The sequence below is a fragment of the Sinocyclocheilus rhinocerous genome, unplaced genomic scaffold, assembly GCF_001515625.1.
Source record: "Sinocyclocheilus rhinocerous isolate Xijiao unplaced genomic scaffold, SAMN03320098_v1.1 scaffold1826, whole genome shotgun sequence".
NCBI classification, from domain to species: Eukaryota; Metazoa; Chordata; class Actinopteri; order Cypriniformes; family Cyprinidae; genus Sinocyclocheilus; species Sinocyclocheilus rhinocerous.
In genome coordinates this window covers 143602-160864 of record NW_015645117.1, presented here as the reverse complement: position 1 = coordinate 160864, position 17263 = coordinate 143602, and the positions used below count along the sequence as shown (strand labels likewise).

General features: G+C 38.6%; 1 protein-coding gene across 1 annotated transcript in view; it reads right to left on the bottom strand.

Moving 5' to 3' along the window:
• The window catches only part of LOC107705837 (protein TASOR-like), a 33015-nt gene that overhangs the window by 9266 nt on the left and 6486 nt on the right, over positions 1 to 17263 (bottom strand). Inside the window, exons 3-17 of the mRNA XM_016509325.1 lie at positions 16272 to 16364; positions 16040 to 16112; positions 12465 to 12556; positions 12247 to 12378; positions 11999 to 12132; positions 11878 to 11909; positions 11408 to 11513; positions 11225 to 11328; positions 9407 to 9513; positions 9266 to 9338; positions 9100 to 9177; positions 7729 to 8307; positions 6703 to 6977; positions 2098 to 2224; positions 356 to 1362 (exon numbers count right to left, since the gene is read on the bottom strand). Of these exons, the coding sequence (XP_016364811.1) occupies positions 356 to 1362; positions 2098 to 2224; positions 6703 to 6977; positions 7729 to 8307; positions 9100 to 9177; positions 9266 to 9338; positions 9407 to 9513; positions 11225 to 11328; positions 11408 to 11513; positions 11878 to 11909; positions 11999 to 12132; positions 12247 to 12378; positions 12465 to 12556; positions 16040 to 16112; positions 16272 to 16364 (3012 nt within the window). The remainder of the gene's footprint in view (positions 1 to 355; positions 1363 to 2097; positions 2225 to 6702; positions 6978 to 7728; positions 8308 to 9099; positions 9178 to 9265; positions 9339 to 9406; positions 9514 to 11224; positions 11329 to 11407; positions 11514 to 11877; positions 11910 to 11998; positions 12133 to 12246; positions 12379 to 12464; positions 12557 to 16039; positions 16113 to 16271; positions 16365 to 17263) is intronic.

Sequence of the window (17263 nt, the reverse complement as noted above, 5' to 3'; positions counted from 1 at the left end):
TTATATATATATAGTGATATATATATATACTACCTAGTGATATAGTTATATATGATGTAGTGATATAGTGCACTATATAGGGATCAGTGAACGAGTGAGTGATTTCGGACACAGCTAACGTGTTTACAATTTACGTGGCGTGGGAAATGTGAAAAAGCAGTGCAAAATCCGATCTGAGTGGTCAGACTGAAGCGGATTTCCAGAAACGCGTTTTCAATGGAATTTCAAACCACATATGAATGTAGCTTGAAGCGGATTTGTAAAAATCGGTTCACACTTGCTAAATATGATCGGATTCCAATCGGACATGTACAAAAATCGGATTTGGACTGACAGTCTGCAGCACTAGATGTACCTTAATCTCCCAGCAGACGTCACTCTCCTCCTCATCCCAGGAATGGATGTAGAAGTAGACGATGTTCTTCTGAACTCCTTTGATGATCTCCACCAGGTTACTGATCACCTCGGGCTGCAGCTGATCGATGATACTGTTGATGGCAGAACGAGTGTGTCCCATCGAGGCGTCCGTTTGACCCTCCATAGCTCCCGTAGTCTCAGCAACCAGACTCCCATTCATCTCATCATGAGGGATGTTGGCTTCCCGTGTCTTCTGGGTCACCGAGTCCTGCTCCAGTGCCCACATCTGATGCTGGAGATCAGGGTCGGGTAAGCTTGAGTGATGTTGCGGCGGAGGCGTTGGCTCAGGCAGGGCACTAGAAGGGGAACATGGTCTCAGAGATGATTCAAAGGTGCTGCTGGGTTTAGAGGTTGAAGACGAGGAAGCACACGGATTAAAGCTGGAGGACGTATCGGGGACATCTGAAGGAACTTCTGCAGTGGATGAGGAGGAAGTCACATCTTCCTGAGCTCCAGGGTATCGACTGACGTGCTGCGGGTCTATGAACATCATCAGGCTGTCGTGGAAAGAGCTGATGTAGTTACTGACGGGAAATGGAGTGTTGTAGTTTGACACGTAACTGGAAAGTGGCACAGCTGGAGTCTGGAGCGGTTCTTGTGAGCCCTGAGTGCTGGAGCAAGCAACATAATAAATACGTTTGGCCCTCAAGAGCTGCTCCACCTCACTGGAGAAGCCAGAGACGAGCTCATCGACTATGTGGTCAAAGCTGCTGCTGTCTGCAGGACACTCTGTGTTCAGAGCCGGAGCGACGGGCTGTTCATCCTCAACCTCTGCAGCCGTCTGCACATCCAGATCCACCGCTGTGCTGCTGCTGTCTGGCTGGTAGGGAGGGGACAGGTCCTTTGTGTCAGGCGTGGCGTGTGTAGACACGGTTGGGCTCTGAACGAAGCGTGGATCTTCAGGATAGTCCATCTGTCTCTGGGAATATCTCTCCGTTTTCAGACCTAAGCAAGCAATTAAGAAAATCCAGATTCTTTAAAGTATATCATATTTTTTTATACACTACAAACAACTATAAACGACTTACATGAAATGAAAAACAAATTTACTGAGGTTTACTTTTTACAGTTTTTTTAACATGAGGACAATCTTGGTGCAGTGCTCATTCTCCGGAAACTGTTATGTTTCCGGACACACCCCATGTTGCATTACATATATAATAAACATATAACAGAATACTCAACTTAAATTAGTGTTCAACTCGCCAAATTAAGGCAACTCTGATTTCCAGAGATCACAAATTAAGACTCCAATTCTCCATCAAATGTATTAATGCAGCTTCCAAATTCAAAATGCTGAGTTTCTCTTTACAGTCTTTTAGTATTTCATTATGGTAGAACTTGTATAGACTTTAGATTAGGGAATACAGATCAAATTCACTAACTAAGAGTTTTCTCTCAATAAACTCTTAATTTGCTGCTTATTGATAGTAAGGTAGTTGTTGTAGTAGTTATGTTTAGGTATGGAGTCGGGTTAAGGGATCTAGAATATGGTCATGCAGAATAAGGCATTAATATGTGCTTTATAAACAGTCAATATGCTAGTAATATGCATGCTAATAAGAAAAAAAATGTATATATATATTTTTTGGCAGTGTTATTTGCTGATATTGACGTGCAAGGTTATTATTAGACATTATGCATTGCTCTTGTTCTTCACATCATGCTAAGTGAGTTTACCGGTGATGGGTATCAGGACCCATGGAATGGTCTTTTCTCCGAGCAGGTTAACGCCACGCTGCTGTCCTCCAGAATCTGAACAAGGGCTAAATGCTTCTAAACTACTCAAACTACCAGCGGTCTCCTCCTGAAACGGCAAAAACATCAAAACCACCACCAGGACTTTAGAAACCAAATGACTGAAGAAATACAAACTATCAAAAAAGAAACAAAGAAACAATAAATTTGGCTAGATGCAAAACTAGCAACTGTAAAGAGCAAACATCAGGTGCAGTCATATTATTCGAGTATTCTAACTCATCTGCTCTGTTTTGTTCTGTAAACGCATTAAATTCAATTGCTGGTGAAGAAACCGAACAGCTCACTGCTCTACATTCACCAGCAGAACAACGGCTATGAAAGGAACAGCATGCTACTCGTATTATTCCTGCAGTACACAGAATGTATTCTGTGACGAGTACAGTATGTGGAATACTCGACGATCTGCTACATTTGCCAAAACCAGAGCACACTGTGTGGAAGACTGTATCCCACAATGCAGTGGGCCTGAATCAGAACCTCTTCTTGACTCATTATTTGATCAGAGTGAAAACATAAAAATGAAAAAAGGTATTAATTAAAATGAGAAATTACTTTTGAGTTGTTTCTCAAAGTAAAATAATAATAATAGTAATAATAATTGAAAAACTCTTGTTCCTGTTCTGTCTCTGTGCATGTATCTACACATTTTCCTTACCAATAAAACCCCACTTGGTTCAAGATGTAGCGTTCCTTAACGTTCCAGGCTGTTCGTCTGTACATTAGTGGATATTCCCCAAGTTACAGCATTATTGCATAAAAGCAATATCACCTTTGCAAACGTACTGTTGTTATATGTGACCCTAGAGCACAAAACCAGTCATAAGGGTCAATTTTTCTAAATTTAGATTTATAAATCATCTGAATAAATAAGCTTTCCATTGATGTATGGTTTGTTAGGATAGGACAATATTTGGCCAAGATACAACTATTTGAAAATCTGGAATCTGAGGGTGCAAAAAAATCTAAATATTGAGAAAATCATCTTTAAAGTTGTCCAAATGAAGTTCTTAGCAATGCATATTACTAATCAAAAATTAAGTTTTGATATATTTACGGTAGGAAGTTTACTAAATATCTTCATGGAACATGATCTTTACTTAATATCCTAATGATTTTTGGCATAAAAGAAAAATCTATAATTTTGACCCATACAATGTATTGTTGGCTAATGCTACAAATATACCCCAGCGACTTAAGACTGCTTTTGTGCTCCAGGGTTATATATATGGAATAACAGAAGTGGAATCTTTCAGTATTTGCATCAGTTCACTCGTCTGTTTATGTATTCCAGATTGTCAGTTGTGCATTAGTCACGTTTAGCCACATTCATATAGCTCTTCTCTGGCTTTATGAGCACAGCGTGACTGATGATTTCACGATGTTTTTGTAAAATTATGGCATTGCGTTTGAAGTGCTAACTAGATTTTAAAGCATCTCCTTGTCCTTGCAGACAGGCCAGTCTGAGGTTCAGTCTGCAATCTGACCTGCTGAACTCTACTTTACTGAAGGCTGTATGCACTGGGGCGTTCTGTGCACAGTTTGTGTTCCTTGACAAAAGTTTTGCAAATGACTATATTTGTTTTACAAGATATACTTTGATATATGATCGAAAACAAGTCTTACAATGTATACAATTTTAGCTGGTATTAAGTACACAATGCATGCCATTCCAAACATAGCTAGAGTGTGTGATTCAAGATCATCTTTATATGATTTGTATCACACAAGTGTGTAATAGAAAAATTTATGAAGATATCTAATGTCAAAGTTATGATAACAGCTTTTTGCATTTGTTTAGTGCCACAACGTAACTTCTCGTCCCATCACCTGCATGAGATTCCCTTTCTGCTAAAAACGCTCACCCACCTTTCCTCTCTTCATCTGCGTCTTGTCTATGTAGTCTGTTGCACGCTTTTTCTGTGAAAATCAAGCACTTCAACTAACAGCTTTTCTTAAAACGGAAACTAGCCCCAAACTGACACTTCGGGAAAGCAGTTGACCTATCGGTAAGCCCTGCCCCCCTTAGTTACTGTTGCTAATGGAGTTGCTTACTATGACAGCTGTCAGTGTGAAAACCTTGTCCCAAGATGTTTTTGATAAATTTTGGACACAGAAGGACCACCATTCAAGTGGGACTTAAATATGCCATGGAAGGATATATAAAAGATTTTAGAATAAATATGGTGGATAACCAGATTAATTTGGAAGTGAGGGATTACAGATCTCAATGCAAGCGGGAGAAGCCAGAAGAATCCAGGGTAGGATTAAACTAATTTACATTTAACCCGTTTAATATGGAGAGGCACTGAAATGCAGACCTTCATTTATGTGTTTTTGACCAAACATGTACATGACGTGAGAAGTATTTAGGTTGGTATGTTATAAGGACTCACTAAATTTAACGTTAGCTAGTTTTAGCCAGATACCTTGCTGAAGCACAAGATGACATTAACGTTCTGCTTGAGCAGATGAAAATTGTAACTTAATGAGAGTATGACACCCAGAAAATGAACGTTTTTGTCTTCATTGGGATTGGGGTTGAATGCTTAGGGACATTTTGCTCCGTTTTGTTTGGGTTTAGGAAATGTAATAAAATAAATTATATTGCCCATCCTCTCAGGAGACCTGGAATCAGTGTTAAAAGTACCCCAAACACATTGTTTTGCCGTGTTTGTATCATAAACCCCATCAAACCGATGAAAGCTTCAGATCCTCCAGTGTTTCTCTATGGCACTGAAACCTACAGATGTCCGAGTTCCGCTCCCCGTGCTGCTGATACTCAACTGCCATTGGCTCAGCTGCGTTCGAGGGGTGGGGCGGGGCTTACCGATAGGTCAATTTGGTCAACATTAGACTAGCAGAACGGCATCTACTATTTCTTGAAATCCTCTCAACCCCAGACTCTATCCATAAATTTCTACACTAACCTCTCCTTCAAAGTATTCATGTCACAAACCTGTTGCATCAACGTTATGAAGCAATTTAAAGCCAAAGTAAATAAATTCTGTTCACATTTACACGCTCAAGTCATTCCAAACCTGTATGATTTTTTTTCTTCAGAGGAACACAAAGGCTGAATTTTTGGAGAATCTTCTGGGCACTCTTTTTAAGAGTGCACTTCATAAATGGCTGATAAACCTTCGCCGAAAAACCAAATCTCTGGAATGGACTAACACCTGTCCGAACCACAAAAATGGTGCACCAAGACCATTGGATTTCATGCATCTTGTGACCAAACATCAGTGCAGTCAACAGCTCCATATATGATTTTCAGAGCTTCAGGTTTTCGAGTTTTAAAACTGTTCTGTTCCGTCACTTAAAATATATCTATAAAAAAAAAATAAAAAAAAACCTTTATTATGCATAAATTGGACTATTTCAGTCATTTTTGGAGCTTGACAGACTCTGGTCACTGTATGCTTTCATGAAGCACAAAAAAGCAGCATCAATATTGTTCTTAACATCCCAAGATCTTAATATCTCTCTCTAAGATATGATAAAAAGATTGCCACATAGAATTGGAATGACAACAGAATGTACATGTTCAAGTAATGCTTAATATTAGGGCTGCCCCTAACTAAAGATTTTTCTAGTTGACTAATAATGGTTTATTTAATCCATTAGTCGACTAATCACACATTTATACTAATTTATTTACTTAAATGTATACTAGGAAGGACTTTAATATTCTGAGCTCAAGCACATAAAGCTTGCCACGAAGCACCAGCACAAGTAATGGCAATGATGACAAAGAAGATATTTTAAATTAATTATGCATTAATAAACTAGTGTTTTCTGAGTCAGTGTCGAGTGTTGTTTTCCCTTTGGATTGGTTTGTTTAAAAGTGGACATTTCAAGCTTTCTATAGATCTATTTATCATGTCTTTAAGGCAAGTAACCTATAAGCTGAGTTTGGGTTCATTTTTGTGACAAGGAGACCGAGACGGCAGAAAGCGTGTCCTGTTTGTTTTCGTTATGGTTTGTTGATATTGTGAGTGCACACAAGTAAAAGTAGACCCTTTACAGTTTCTAATGATGTATTACTCTCATCTGTATGACAGTGTATTTTAAGTTGTTTCCACTGTTGCTCGCGGCAGCGCCTCCATGTCATGTTATGTGGCTAATAGCGCACATTTATTTAACGTTACAGAGAAAGCAGCCATGTAAAGTTGCTACTACTTATATATTTCAGTTTCAAATGATAAGCCATATTTGAGGTGTATGAAAGGATTTCCTGCCCGATATACTGTAATTACCACAAGGACCAGCCATTAACCATCTGTCTGTCACAGACCACTTTTATTTATTTCTGCGAATAACCAACTAATAAAATTTTAGCTGACTAAGCCTCTTCTCGTCAGCTATTTAGGGGGCAGCCCTACTAATGTCCAGTTTGTGATGGGGTAAATGTAGTGTTGTTTGAGCACACTGATCTACCTCCAGACAGTCGGTCCTCTCGGGTTCATCCTCCACAAATCTCTTCCTCAAGTCAATGTCGCGGTCAGTCGGAAGGCCGAGTCTTACCATGCTGTCCAACAGAGTGGTGTCATCCTTCATCTCTGTGTCGTCAGGTGAGTCAGCGGCGCTTCTGGTCATGTTGTCTATCAGCCTTATGACCTCCAGCGCCCCCTGGGTCTTGTCTCTGCGCAGGTCTGTGTCAAGACTCGTCTTTCCAAAGCCGTCCAGGATCTCCATGATCTTCAGCGCTCCCTGAGTTTTGTCCTTCCTCAGGTCTGTGTCCTGAAGGCTGACGCTGCTCAGAACATTGGCTAGAGATGGAGAGGACTGTCTCTCGTCCGCTGATGAAGAGAGGACACTAGATGATGTTACACAATTCAAACTCATCGTCAAAAGCAAGACCCAGTGCACTGAGAAACTTAGCTGTATCTTTATCTCCTGTCTATTTTTACAAGATTATCTTCATTATAATCACGGTTATTTTGCTAAAAAATATAATCACTTTATTAATATTGGTTATTGCCATTACATTTTTTACATTTCATCAGAATTATTGTACCTCTACATAAGAAAACCAGAAGAGAAAGTCAATATGCGTGGTTTGCAAAGATTTAGTCGCAGCAAACAGTGCAAATGACTGGCTGTTCACAGAACGCATCTTTACGTCTAAAAACGCGAGAAGCAGCGCTCAGGAATGTTTTTATTATATTTAAGTGCCATGCATGTCTCCTACACCATGTTGCCATCAAATAAAACAGTTGCCATGACAACTTGCTACTGTAAACAGAAGCTTGCAACGCTTGCCCCGCCTCCGGGGTCTTCTGAGTAGTGCATGTTTTCATAGAAAGACAATGGAAAAGTTGCACACTGGAATAGAAAAACACATTCTGTGTGAACGGCCCCTTAGACATTTATTTGAGCAAAATATCTCAATAGAGATCACTAAACTCCAAATTACATACAATCTGGCATCCACAACGTTAAAAGCATATAGAGGCTTGATACCAATTATACTTCATAAAGGGAAACAGAAATTGTGATCACGTTTAAAATACGATTCATTGTGCAGCCCTCAAGCTTCATTCTCCTCACCTTCTCCTAGTTCTTCGTTGGGTTGATTTCTCTGGCGTTTTGAGCTTCCTTCATGAGCGACGAGATCCACCTTCCTCTTCAGTGTGTAGGTGTCCCCCAACGCCTCTGGATCTCCTGCCTTTCCCTTCGAGCTCTTCTTGTTCAGCTGGATGAGCTTCAGCAGCTCTTTGACTTTCACCGGGTCATTATGAGGGGCTGCTCTCTCAGTCTGAACCCGGAGCTCCTCCACCTTCTTCTTCACGTTCTCCAGAAGCATAGTAAACACGGCCGGTTTGTAGATGTAGGGCCGCACGAAGCTCTCCCAGTTTGTCTTCTGCCTGAGTGCCGGAAAGAGCTTGTCCCTGACGTCCAGTTTGGGGTCGTAGTCAGTCCGGATGCGCTGCGGAGATTGGCCTTCACGAAGGTTAGTGAGGTAGTCGTAAACCTGCTGCTCTATGGTGGCGCTGAGGTCAGCAGGAGGGTCACCGTGAGCCTTGTTGAGGGCGTAGTGAAGAGCGGAGATGAACGAATCATGCTGGGGCATGATGGGACTGTGATGCTCTGATGACACAGGTCTGCAGCTCTCAGAAGGATTTGATGCTTTATAAAGACAATAATAAAATTAAGATCAAAAATAAGATTTGATTGGTGACTGAAACATGCAAATACAAAGACACAGATACTTCAAGCAAAGACAGCTTGATTCTGTATGATGTTGTGTTCTGAATGCCAGTCAGTTAAGATGAACACAAATCTTAAAAATCCATTTTGAAAACTTGCTGTTCTTCATTATTACTATTTCCTTGCATAGTCTCAAGCTATAGTCAGTTAGTTAACTGGTTAACACTTTACTTAAAACACTTTACTTTAAAACTGCTTTTATAGTGCATTAGGCTTTATGCATTAATTATGCCCTGTAATGCACTGTATGATCTCATGAATACCTGTAACCAATGTTCCCTCTAATTTTTCTTCTTGCTGAGCAAAACTCCATTAAAAAACAAGGTCAATTATTTATTAGGTTTATAATATAGGCCTAACATAATATAATATCAAAACAAACTGAAGCATTTAAACTGAGATCTGAAAGTTAATAAAAAAAAAAAACGTGAATGTGAGTTCTTCTATAGCTATCTAAACATCCCTATGAAGTACAGTTTGCACAATACACCTGTGTGTGACTGTAAATGTCTCTGAGTTTTGTTACTGTTCTGTGCCCATCATTTGCTATAACGTTTATTTTCACCACAAGATCGGTTAAGTGTGAGATTAAGTGCTTGCAATGTCTTAGCCAAGCATTCACATCTGTGTTTGCATGCTTGCATAAAATATGTTTCTGGCTTTAAGAAGAAACGCATCAATTTAATCTTGTGCATCTCTCCAAATACTCACAGATCTTTAACAAGTCACGCTTCTCATGGTAAATAAAAAGTGCTTGTATAGAGGACATTTTCCAACCACCTTGTCGCTCTGTAAAATCAAAATAAAATCAATTTCATTCAGATATTTCGAAGATCCATTTCTTTTACACAAGCATTTCACCATCATTAGATCATACCACTTGAGTTGTCCATTTGACTGGCAGAAAGCAAGAAGAGGAAACCTCTGTCCTTCACCATAATCACCAGCACCTGCAGTGAAGAGACAATCAGCTCATGTGCACACAGCTGCACAAACATGAATCAGGACTGATGCTCACCAGACCCTCCTCCTCCAGTTTCTGCAGCAATGCGGTCAAGCTCTTCGGAGAAGCTTTGTCTTTCTCCACCACGTCAAACAGACTGCAGAACATGCCACTTTTAGACACTACAATAACAAACCAGAGCCATTATTTACATCACATCATCCTTCTCGATAAGCACAGTCAATGCTGCACTGACATCCCTACATTAATATGCAAAACAACGACAAAACTCAAAACGCATAAACCTACACATCACAATATACAATACTGTATTGGTCCGACACAGTAGTATAAATCAGTCTTAAATATCCCTCATTCGGAGTAGTTGCTGACCGATATATTTTCAGACTAACAGGAGCCCTCATTTTTCATCTTTTATAGTTTGTGGCATGAAATGTTTATTAGATATTCAAAGACATGTTTAAAATGCATATTTGCTGACAGAGCTGGGTAGATTACTTACAAATTGTAGTTCATTAATGATTTCAAATTACATGGCAAAAATTAGTTTAGTAATTATGTTAGTTTGTAACATAATCACATTACACATTTTAGGTTAATATAATTGGACTACTTTTAGATTACTTTTGACCCAACTCGTTTATCAGATAGATTTCAATAGGATACACTTCTGCCATATTGATATAAAAATACAAAGAGTAAGAAAATATATTCCATTCGTTATCATTAACAACATTAAGTGCATTAAACATTACATTACGTCAAGGTTTCCCAAACTGGGGTTCATGAAGGAACTTCAGGGGGTTTGTGAGTTTAAGCTAATAATTAATGAACTGTAAAATTAAAATAAATCGTTTGAAAATAACAATCAAAAAGCACTAAAAAAATGAAATATTTTATTTGTTTACCTGCATGTCATGTGTCCATTAAGCAACATCAGAGAACCGTGAACATTCAAATTTGATACTTTATTATGAAAATATTTATTTTAAAATCTCAAGGGTACTTCAAGAAAATATATTAGGTGAAAGAGGTTCAGATGACAAAAACGTTTGCGAATGCCTGCATTACATGTAAATAAGAAATAGCATGACTTTGTGCATTTTAATGTGTTTGAAAGACAAAAGCCTACCAATTACACAGTAATACATGGTTAATAACCAACTGAGTGATAATTCAAATAAAAATCAATGTGATCAGCACTGATGCAACATTGAAACCCTTCTTATAAACCTGAAATGATTTTTGTAAATCCAGTGGTCAAACGCTGACTAACTAAAACCTGAAGACTTTCTGAATGTATATTAGCGGTAGGCTATTTTAGAAAGGAACATTTAAAAGATAAAAAATAAGAATTGAGGAGAATCAATAAATTATGAATAATCCATTGCTATTGTGTGAATGATATATAATCATGTAATCAATAAAAAAGTACCTGAAGTCTGATTACCAGTATTTTTATAATGTAATTTAATCTAATTACAAGTACTTAATTTCTGGAATCCGATTACATGTAAACAGTTTCTACCCAGCTCTGTTTGCTGAATGCCTGTTAATTATTAGATATCATTTTACTGCAAAACAAATTCACCTGCGGGTATAAATAAAGTAACCTAACCCTTAATCAAAGAGTAAACTAATGATGATAAATGAAGAATGGGAGCTGTGTGTCTGCATCTCAGCTCTATCAAAATAAAAGTCCCGCTTACAACACTTAGCAGCCAAACAGAAAAACTTATCGACCCATGCTGATCATAAAAAAAAAAAAAGGCAAATATCGGTTGAGAATATCGGCTCTGGTGATATATATCGGTCGTCCACTACTTGGAATGTGGATGATTACAGCATTGGCTGTTAAACTAGTGGTCAAACCTTCATGGCTGCCTGTGTAGAGGCTCCAGGAGAAGAGGGCAGATGGGATCTTCTGCTTGACCTGCTGCAAGCTCATGACTTTACCCATCTCAATCTTCTCTGGCCTGAAACAACAACACTCATGGCTCATCATCACATGCCCAGTGTCACTTAACACACACTGCTGTGGTCCATGACACTCACAGTTTGTAGGGCAGGAAAGGTAGAGAGAGCGAGCGAAGGCTGGCCTGGTATACGTCTTTCCCCCCGTTCAAAAAATGTCCCCGCCATACCGTGAAACAGCACCGGCCTATCACAACAACGAAAGCAAAGGAAGAGTTCACTCAGAGATTTAAATTCTGTCAGAGTTATTTGACCTCATGTCCTTCCAAACCTGTTCTGTTCTCAAACAAATTCTGTTATTTTTAAAGGAGAATTTGAAGAATTGTTTTCAATACAATGAGAGTTCACTGCGATCATGGCTCCACAAAGGACTACTAGGAACTACTTTATGGTGCTTTTAAACACTTGCCAGACAATATAAGCTGTCGCAGTATAGAAAAGAGATCTGACGATTCTTTCCAAAAATGCTTTTGTGCACCACAGAAAACACTGGTGAGCTGTTCCTTTCATAACCAAAAAAATGCTGTTTAACTGAATAAAGTTATGCCCACCTTTGCTCGTCCCTGATGGCTGGCTGTTGGACCTGAGGAACATAGACAAATGTAATAAAATCAATTTTAATGAACGAGTTTTGTGAGTCACGTGACAATGTGAAGGAGAGCAGTCAGATACCTGAGAGGAGGCAGCGGTTTGGGGGCCACAGTTGAAGCCTCTTTGCCTTTAAAGTAAAAAGAGACCACCGCATACGGACACACGTGTCTCGGCCTGGACGAAACCTCGAAATCCACATACTCGTAGAAGTATTGCTGTGAAGAAAGACCCTTCAGCCATCTCACAGGAAACACATGTTCATTTGATCAAATGTTTTTATTCATAGAGAGTTGTTTTACTCTGGTTTATTTGAATGACTTTTATTTTACCTGAGTGTACTCGAATGCTCTGTACGACTGTAAGGACGTCACTCTGGTTGAGTTCTTGGAGAAGTGGCTTTCAAATTTAGGTGTAGGATCCATACTTACGGACATACAGTCATGTACACTCTTCACTTTACCCTGGGGGGCAAAAGACCGGACATTTCTCAGACTCAACGACACTGATGTTTCACATGAAAACAACATCACTCAAGCTGCTGCTGTACCTTTATAACTTTAAATATGATGATGTTTCCTGTAGACCCAGGCTCGATGGGGCCGATTTGAAGTAAATCAGAAAACTGACACAGGTAAACTCCTGCAACATCAACATAATCAGCATTCACTGGATGCACTACACTACATCTCTCTTTTAAAAAAAATTAAAATAAAGTTCAATTATTTTATTATCCTCTTTATTTTTTTCCTTTGGAGGCACACACACAACCAGTCCGTTCTTTAAAAAATACTTCATGTTATTATCATACTTCAAAGCTTTCCTAATATTGAAAGCAAAAACCAATCATAAAGAATATATGTAGACGCAATATCCTCGTACAATGGAGAGGCTGGAACGTGTTCAATGATTAATTAAACAGTCTGAAACTCAAACAATAAATGCGTTTTGACGCTGTTTGATGTGGCGTGACTGATCGCTGTACAGGCGCCTCAGTTCATTTCTTTACTACTAGTTACAGCACGAAATAAACATCTCATGTAATCACTCAATCAGTGTTTCAACCATGGAAAGATGACAATAATACATATTTTTAAACAATATGCCATGTAACGTTACATTGACCTTAGGAAGGCCATTCAATGTCTAAAACTCATCAGTCAGCTAAGAGAAAAAAAAACTCTAGAGGAGCATTTTGCTAAATATATGCACTATATTACATATTCATTATATTTTTACTCAACCTGTGGTCTTCATTATTTACACATTTTTTGAATAAATTGTCCATTAAAAGAACATTTTTATTTACACGTTTACATTTCAACATTACAAGTATTCATTTTATGAGAAGTTTATAATTACACTGAACAAAATTATAAACGCAACACTTTTGTTTTTGCCACTAACACAGATTTAGACAGATTTGTGAACAATATTTGAGAGAAATAGGCCTTTTGTGTACATAGAAAAAGTCTTAGATATTTGAGTTCAGCTCATGAAAAATGGGGGCAAAAACAAAAGTGTTGCGTTTATAATTTTGTTCAGTGTATAAAGTTGATATAAAAACTGCCTTATGTCAAAACTAAATGTTTGGTTTTTGGATATATTTTTAGTTTTGGCTAAATGAAAACTTTAATTTTGGTGTTTTGGTAAATTATATATATATATATATCATGGCTTTAGTGCTTTTAGATCTTAGTTCAGCATTTGGTTTTGTCGACCATGGTATCCTGTTGTCTCGGCTGGAGCATTGCATTGGTACTAGGCCACTATACTTAACTGGTTTTGATCTTCAGAAGATTTTCAGTCAGCATTGGCAAGTACCGCTTCTGTAGCGAATTCTACATGTGGTGTTCCCCAGGGATCAACCTTGGCACCGCTACTGTTTTCACTGTATATGTTACCCATGGGATCTATATTTAGGAGATTTGGAGTATCGTATCATTGCTATGCTGACGATAATCAGCTCTACATATCACTTAAACGTGATGATAACTCTGCTGTAATTTAATTAACTGCCTGTCTCCTTGAATTTAAAGCGTGGCTTACAAATAACTTTCTACATCTAAATAATGATAAAACACAAGTTGTATTGTTTGGATGAAATGAAAAACTGACCTGAGCTTGATTTGGGCTCTCTTACCCCATATCAAGTCCACGACGCTAAAAATCTGGGTTTTATACTTGACTGCAAACTAAAGCTAGATAAACAAATTAATGCCACTGTGAGCTTAGATTAGCAAAGGTTAAACCCCTCCTAAGTAGGAAGAGTTTTGAGACTGTAATACATGCTTTCATCTCTTCGCGACTCGATTACTGTAACTCGCTTCACTATGGCTTGCTGGTCTCATCGATACATTGACTTCAGTTGGTTTGCTCACGGGCAGTCGCAAATTAGTTCATATTACACCGATCTTAAGCTCATTGCACTGGTTACCGTTGCAGTTAGGGCTGGCTATCGTTCAAAAATTTTCCGATATTGATACCGATACCTTGACTTCGATACTGGTTCCTGCATGTAGCATGATGCTACAGTTTGCATGAATGGTCACATAACACGCGCTATCTGCATATGATCGGAACTCCACACAGCTCCCGCGCTACTCTCCTGAATGACTGAATGACCGGTCTGTCGCTTGTCGTTTGTCGGAGATGGTGGAAAGCCGGCTTGAAACGCAGTGGAAGCGCCAGTATGACGAGGATCGTTTTCATTTTAAAACAAACGCACCAGTGTAAATGTAGCCTTACATCTAAGGGGGCTGGGACGCATTCACACTACAGCCTCACATGTGCGCCACATCTCTGAGTGTAACCGGTGTAAACTAGTAGGTGTGTTCGACTTGACGCGGACCGACTGTGCAGACCGATCGGTGTATTACAGTACCACGAGAGCTATAAAGAGCAGACTGCTCCGTGCGCTTTCGAATCTCTCTCGCGGATGTCAAACACTGATCGATCTGCGCCGTACCTCTTCTAGTCGAACACTAGTGCTGCAGGCTTATTGGCTCACTGATGAGATTAACCCCTTAGGCATCCAAATTTGGTACCGAACGACGAGACGTTTTTCGATACTCGATGGTATCGAGGCAATTCGGTCGGTGCCTAAAAAGTATCGAACTCGATACCCAGCCCTAGCTGCAGTACCGTATTGAGTTTAAAATTTTGCTTTGAGAGTACAAAGCTGTAAAACTGTCTTGCTTCTCAATATCTTTCAGAGTTGATTACTGTACACAATCCTGTCAGATCACTCAGATCACAGAATACACATATGTTGCGGGTTCCCAGAACTAGACTAAAATGTAGGGGAGATAGAGCTTTCTCTGTTGCGGGTCCCAAACTGTGGAACACTCTGCCACTATTTATTAGAACTGCTTCTACAGTGTCGGAGTCATTTAATCTGTTGAAACTCTTTTTTCTCCTGTGTGTTTAATGATATGTGATTGGGTTATTTTAAGGTTATGGGGATTTTACTGTTGTGATTAAGTCTATGTAATATCAATGCTTCAACTAGGTCTGTGCGTTTTTTAAATGTTGTAATTAGGTTTACGCTTTATGTACAGCACTTTGGCCAACTAAAGTTGTTTTAAATGTGCTTTATAAAGAAATTGAACATTGAACATACATATACATATATATATATATTATTTTGGTGCCTCACAAATTAAAATACTTTTTGTATTTTTATTTTAATTTTTTTTTAAATTAACTATCTGAAAATAAAGAAATATTAATCTAGTAGTAGTTTTATACAGTAAAATAAAAATTAATAATAATAATAATAATAGCATAATTATAATACTAATATTTATTTGTGTGTTAATTTTATTGTTTTCAATTGTTAAACAATAGGACTTTTATTCTGGTGAAAAACTGCAGGGAGACCTTACAGCTTCTCATTTGTTGACAACAGATTTATAAACAATTCAGTATTACAAATTTGGGAGCATGGTTGGCGCATGTTGTATTTCTAAACGCATGTTAATGCATTACATTCCAAGAACTGATTTTGACAACTCAAAAAGTATAGCTCTTATTTAATTTCCTGTGACTCCTCGCAGAATATGACAGACCAAAACTCAAGAATCAGTGTGATGAAGTCTGTGTGTGTTGTGAAGGTTATTTCACCTTTAGATGGATTCCCCAACATACTGATCCAGCTGCTGCCAACAGACAGTCCTCTCTCACACACCACCGAGACCTACAACCAGCACACAACACACACACGCAAACACAAGAGAGAGACCACATCAGAAAGTGACCGAAGAATGACAAATTATCATCCGTTTAGCTGAACGTCACTGCGTGATACTCTGAATGCACTGAACTAATGAATGGCTGAACAAAGGAAGTTGTTTACCTTTTGAGCATCACAAAGCAGGAAGCAGAAAGTCTCAGACAGCTCTTTCTCTGTGCGCCCATCCTGCTTGAGCTCCCTTCGCTTCTCCATGAACTGCACATTCAAAACATCACAAGATTACTTTTGTACTTGACGCACAAAGATCGATCTCAAATATCCAAAGCTGAAAGTATCATTGTTCAAAATCTGTCTCATAACCACAGACATGTAACTCCACACACCCTCCCACACAATACAGGCACACAACATTAAAGCCACCCTTGAATCTCAGTTGACCACATAAAAAATACTTATTCAGAAGGATTTAAGGACGAGATTACATGGATTTGAGCAGACAACAGTCTGACAGGACACACTGGGATGATGAAGTGAATAGAATTAGTTACTGTTGTCTTACTTTTACAGTGCAATGTGTTATGGTGTCTATGCACTTGGTCAGCAGATGTTTTATTTATCTAAATACATATTTATATTTAACTTTACATTTAGCAGACGCTTTTATCCAAAGCAACTTACAAATGAGGACAATAAAAGCAGTCAAAACTAACAAAAGAGCAACAATATATAAGTGCAAATGACAAGTCTCGGTTAGCCTAACGCAGTACACGTAGCGAGGTGTATATATATATATATTATACACACATAAACACACACACACACAAAGAAAGACAAGTAGATAGAATAGAAGAAATAGAATAGAAAAATATAATTTTTTTTTTAAATAAAAAAGATGATAAATGTAGATGAAGTAGAATTAAAATAGAATAGACAGTGTTAGAGTTAGAGGGTCAAATAAAGGTGAAACAGATGTGTTTTTAGTTGTTTCTTGAAGATGGTTAAGGACTCTGATTGATTTGGGCCGGTCATTCCACCAGGAGGGAACAGTTAATGAAAAAGTCTGTGAAAGTGATTTTGTGCCTCTTTGAGATGGCACAATAATACGCCGTTCACTTGCAGAACGCAAGCTTCTAGAGGGCACATAACTCTGAAGT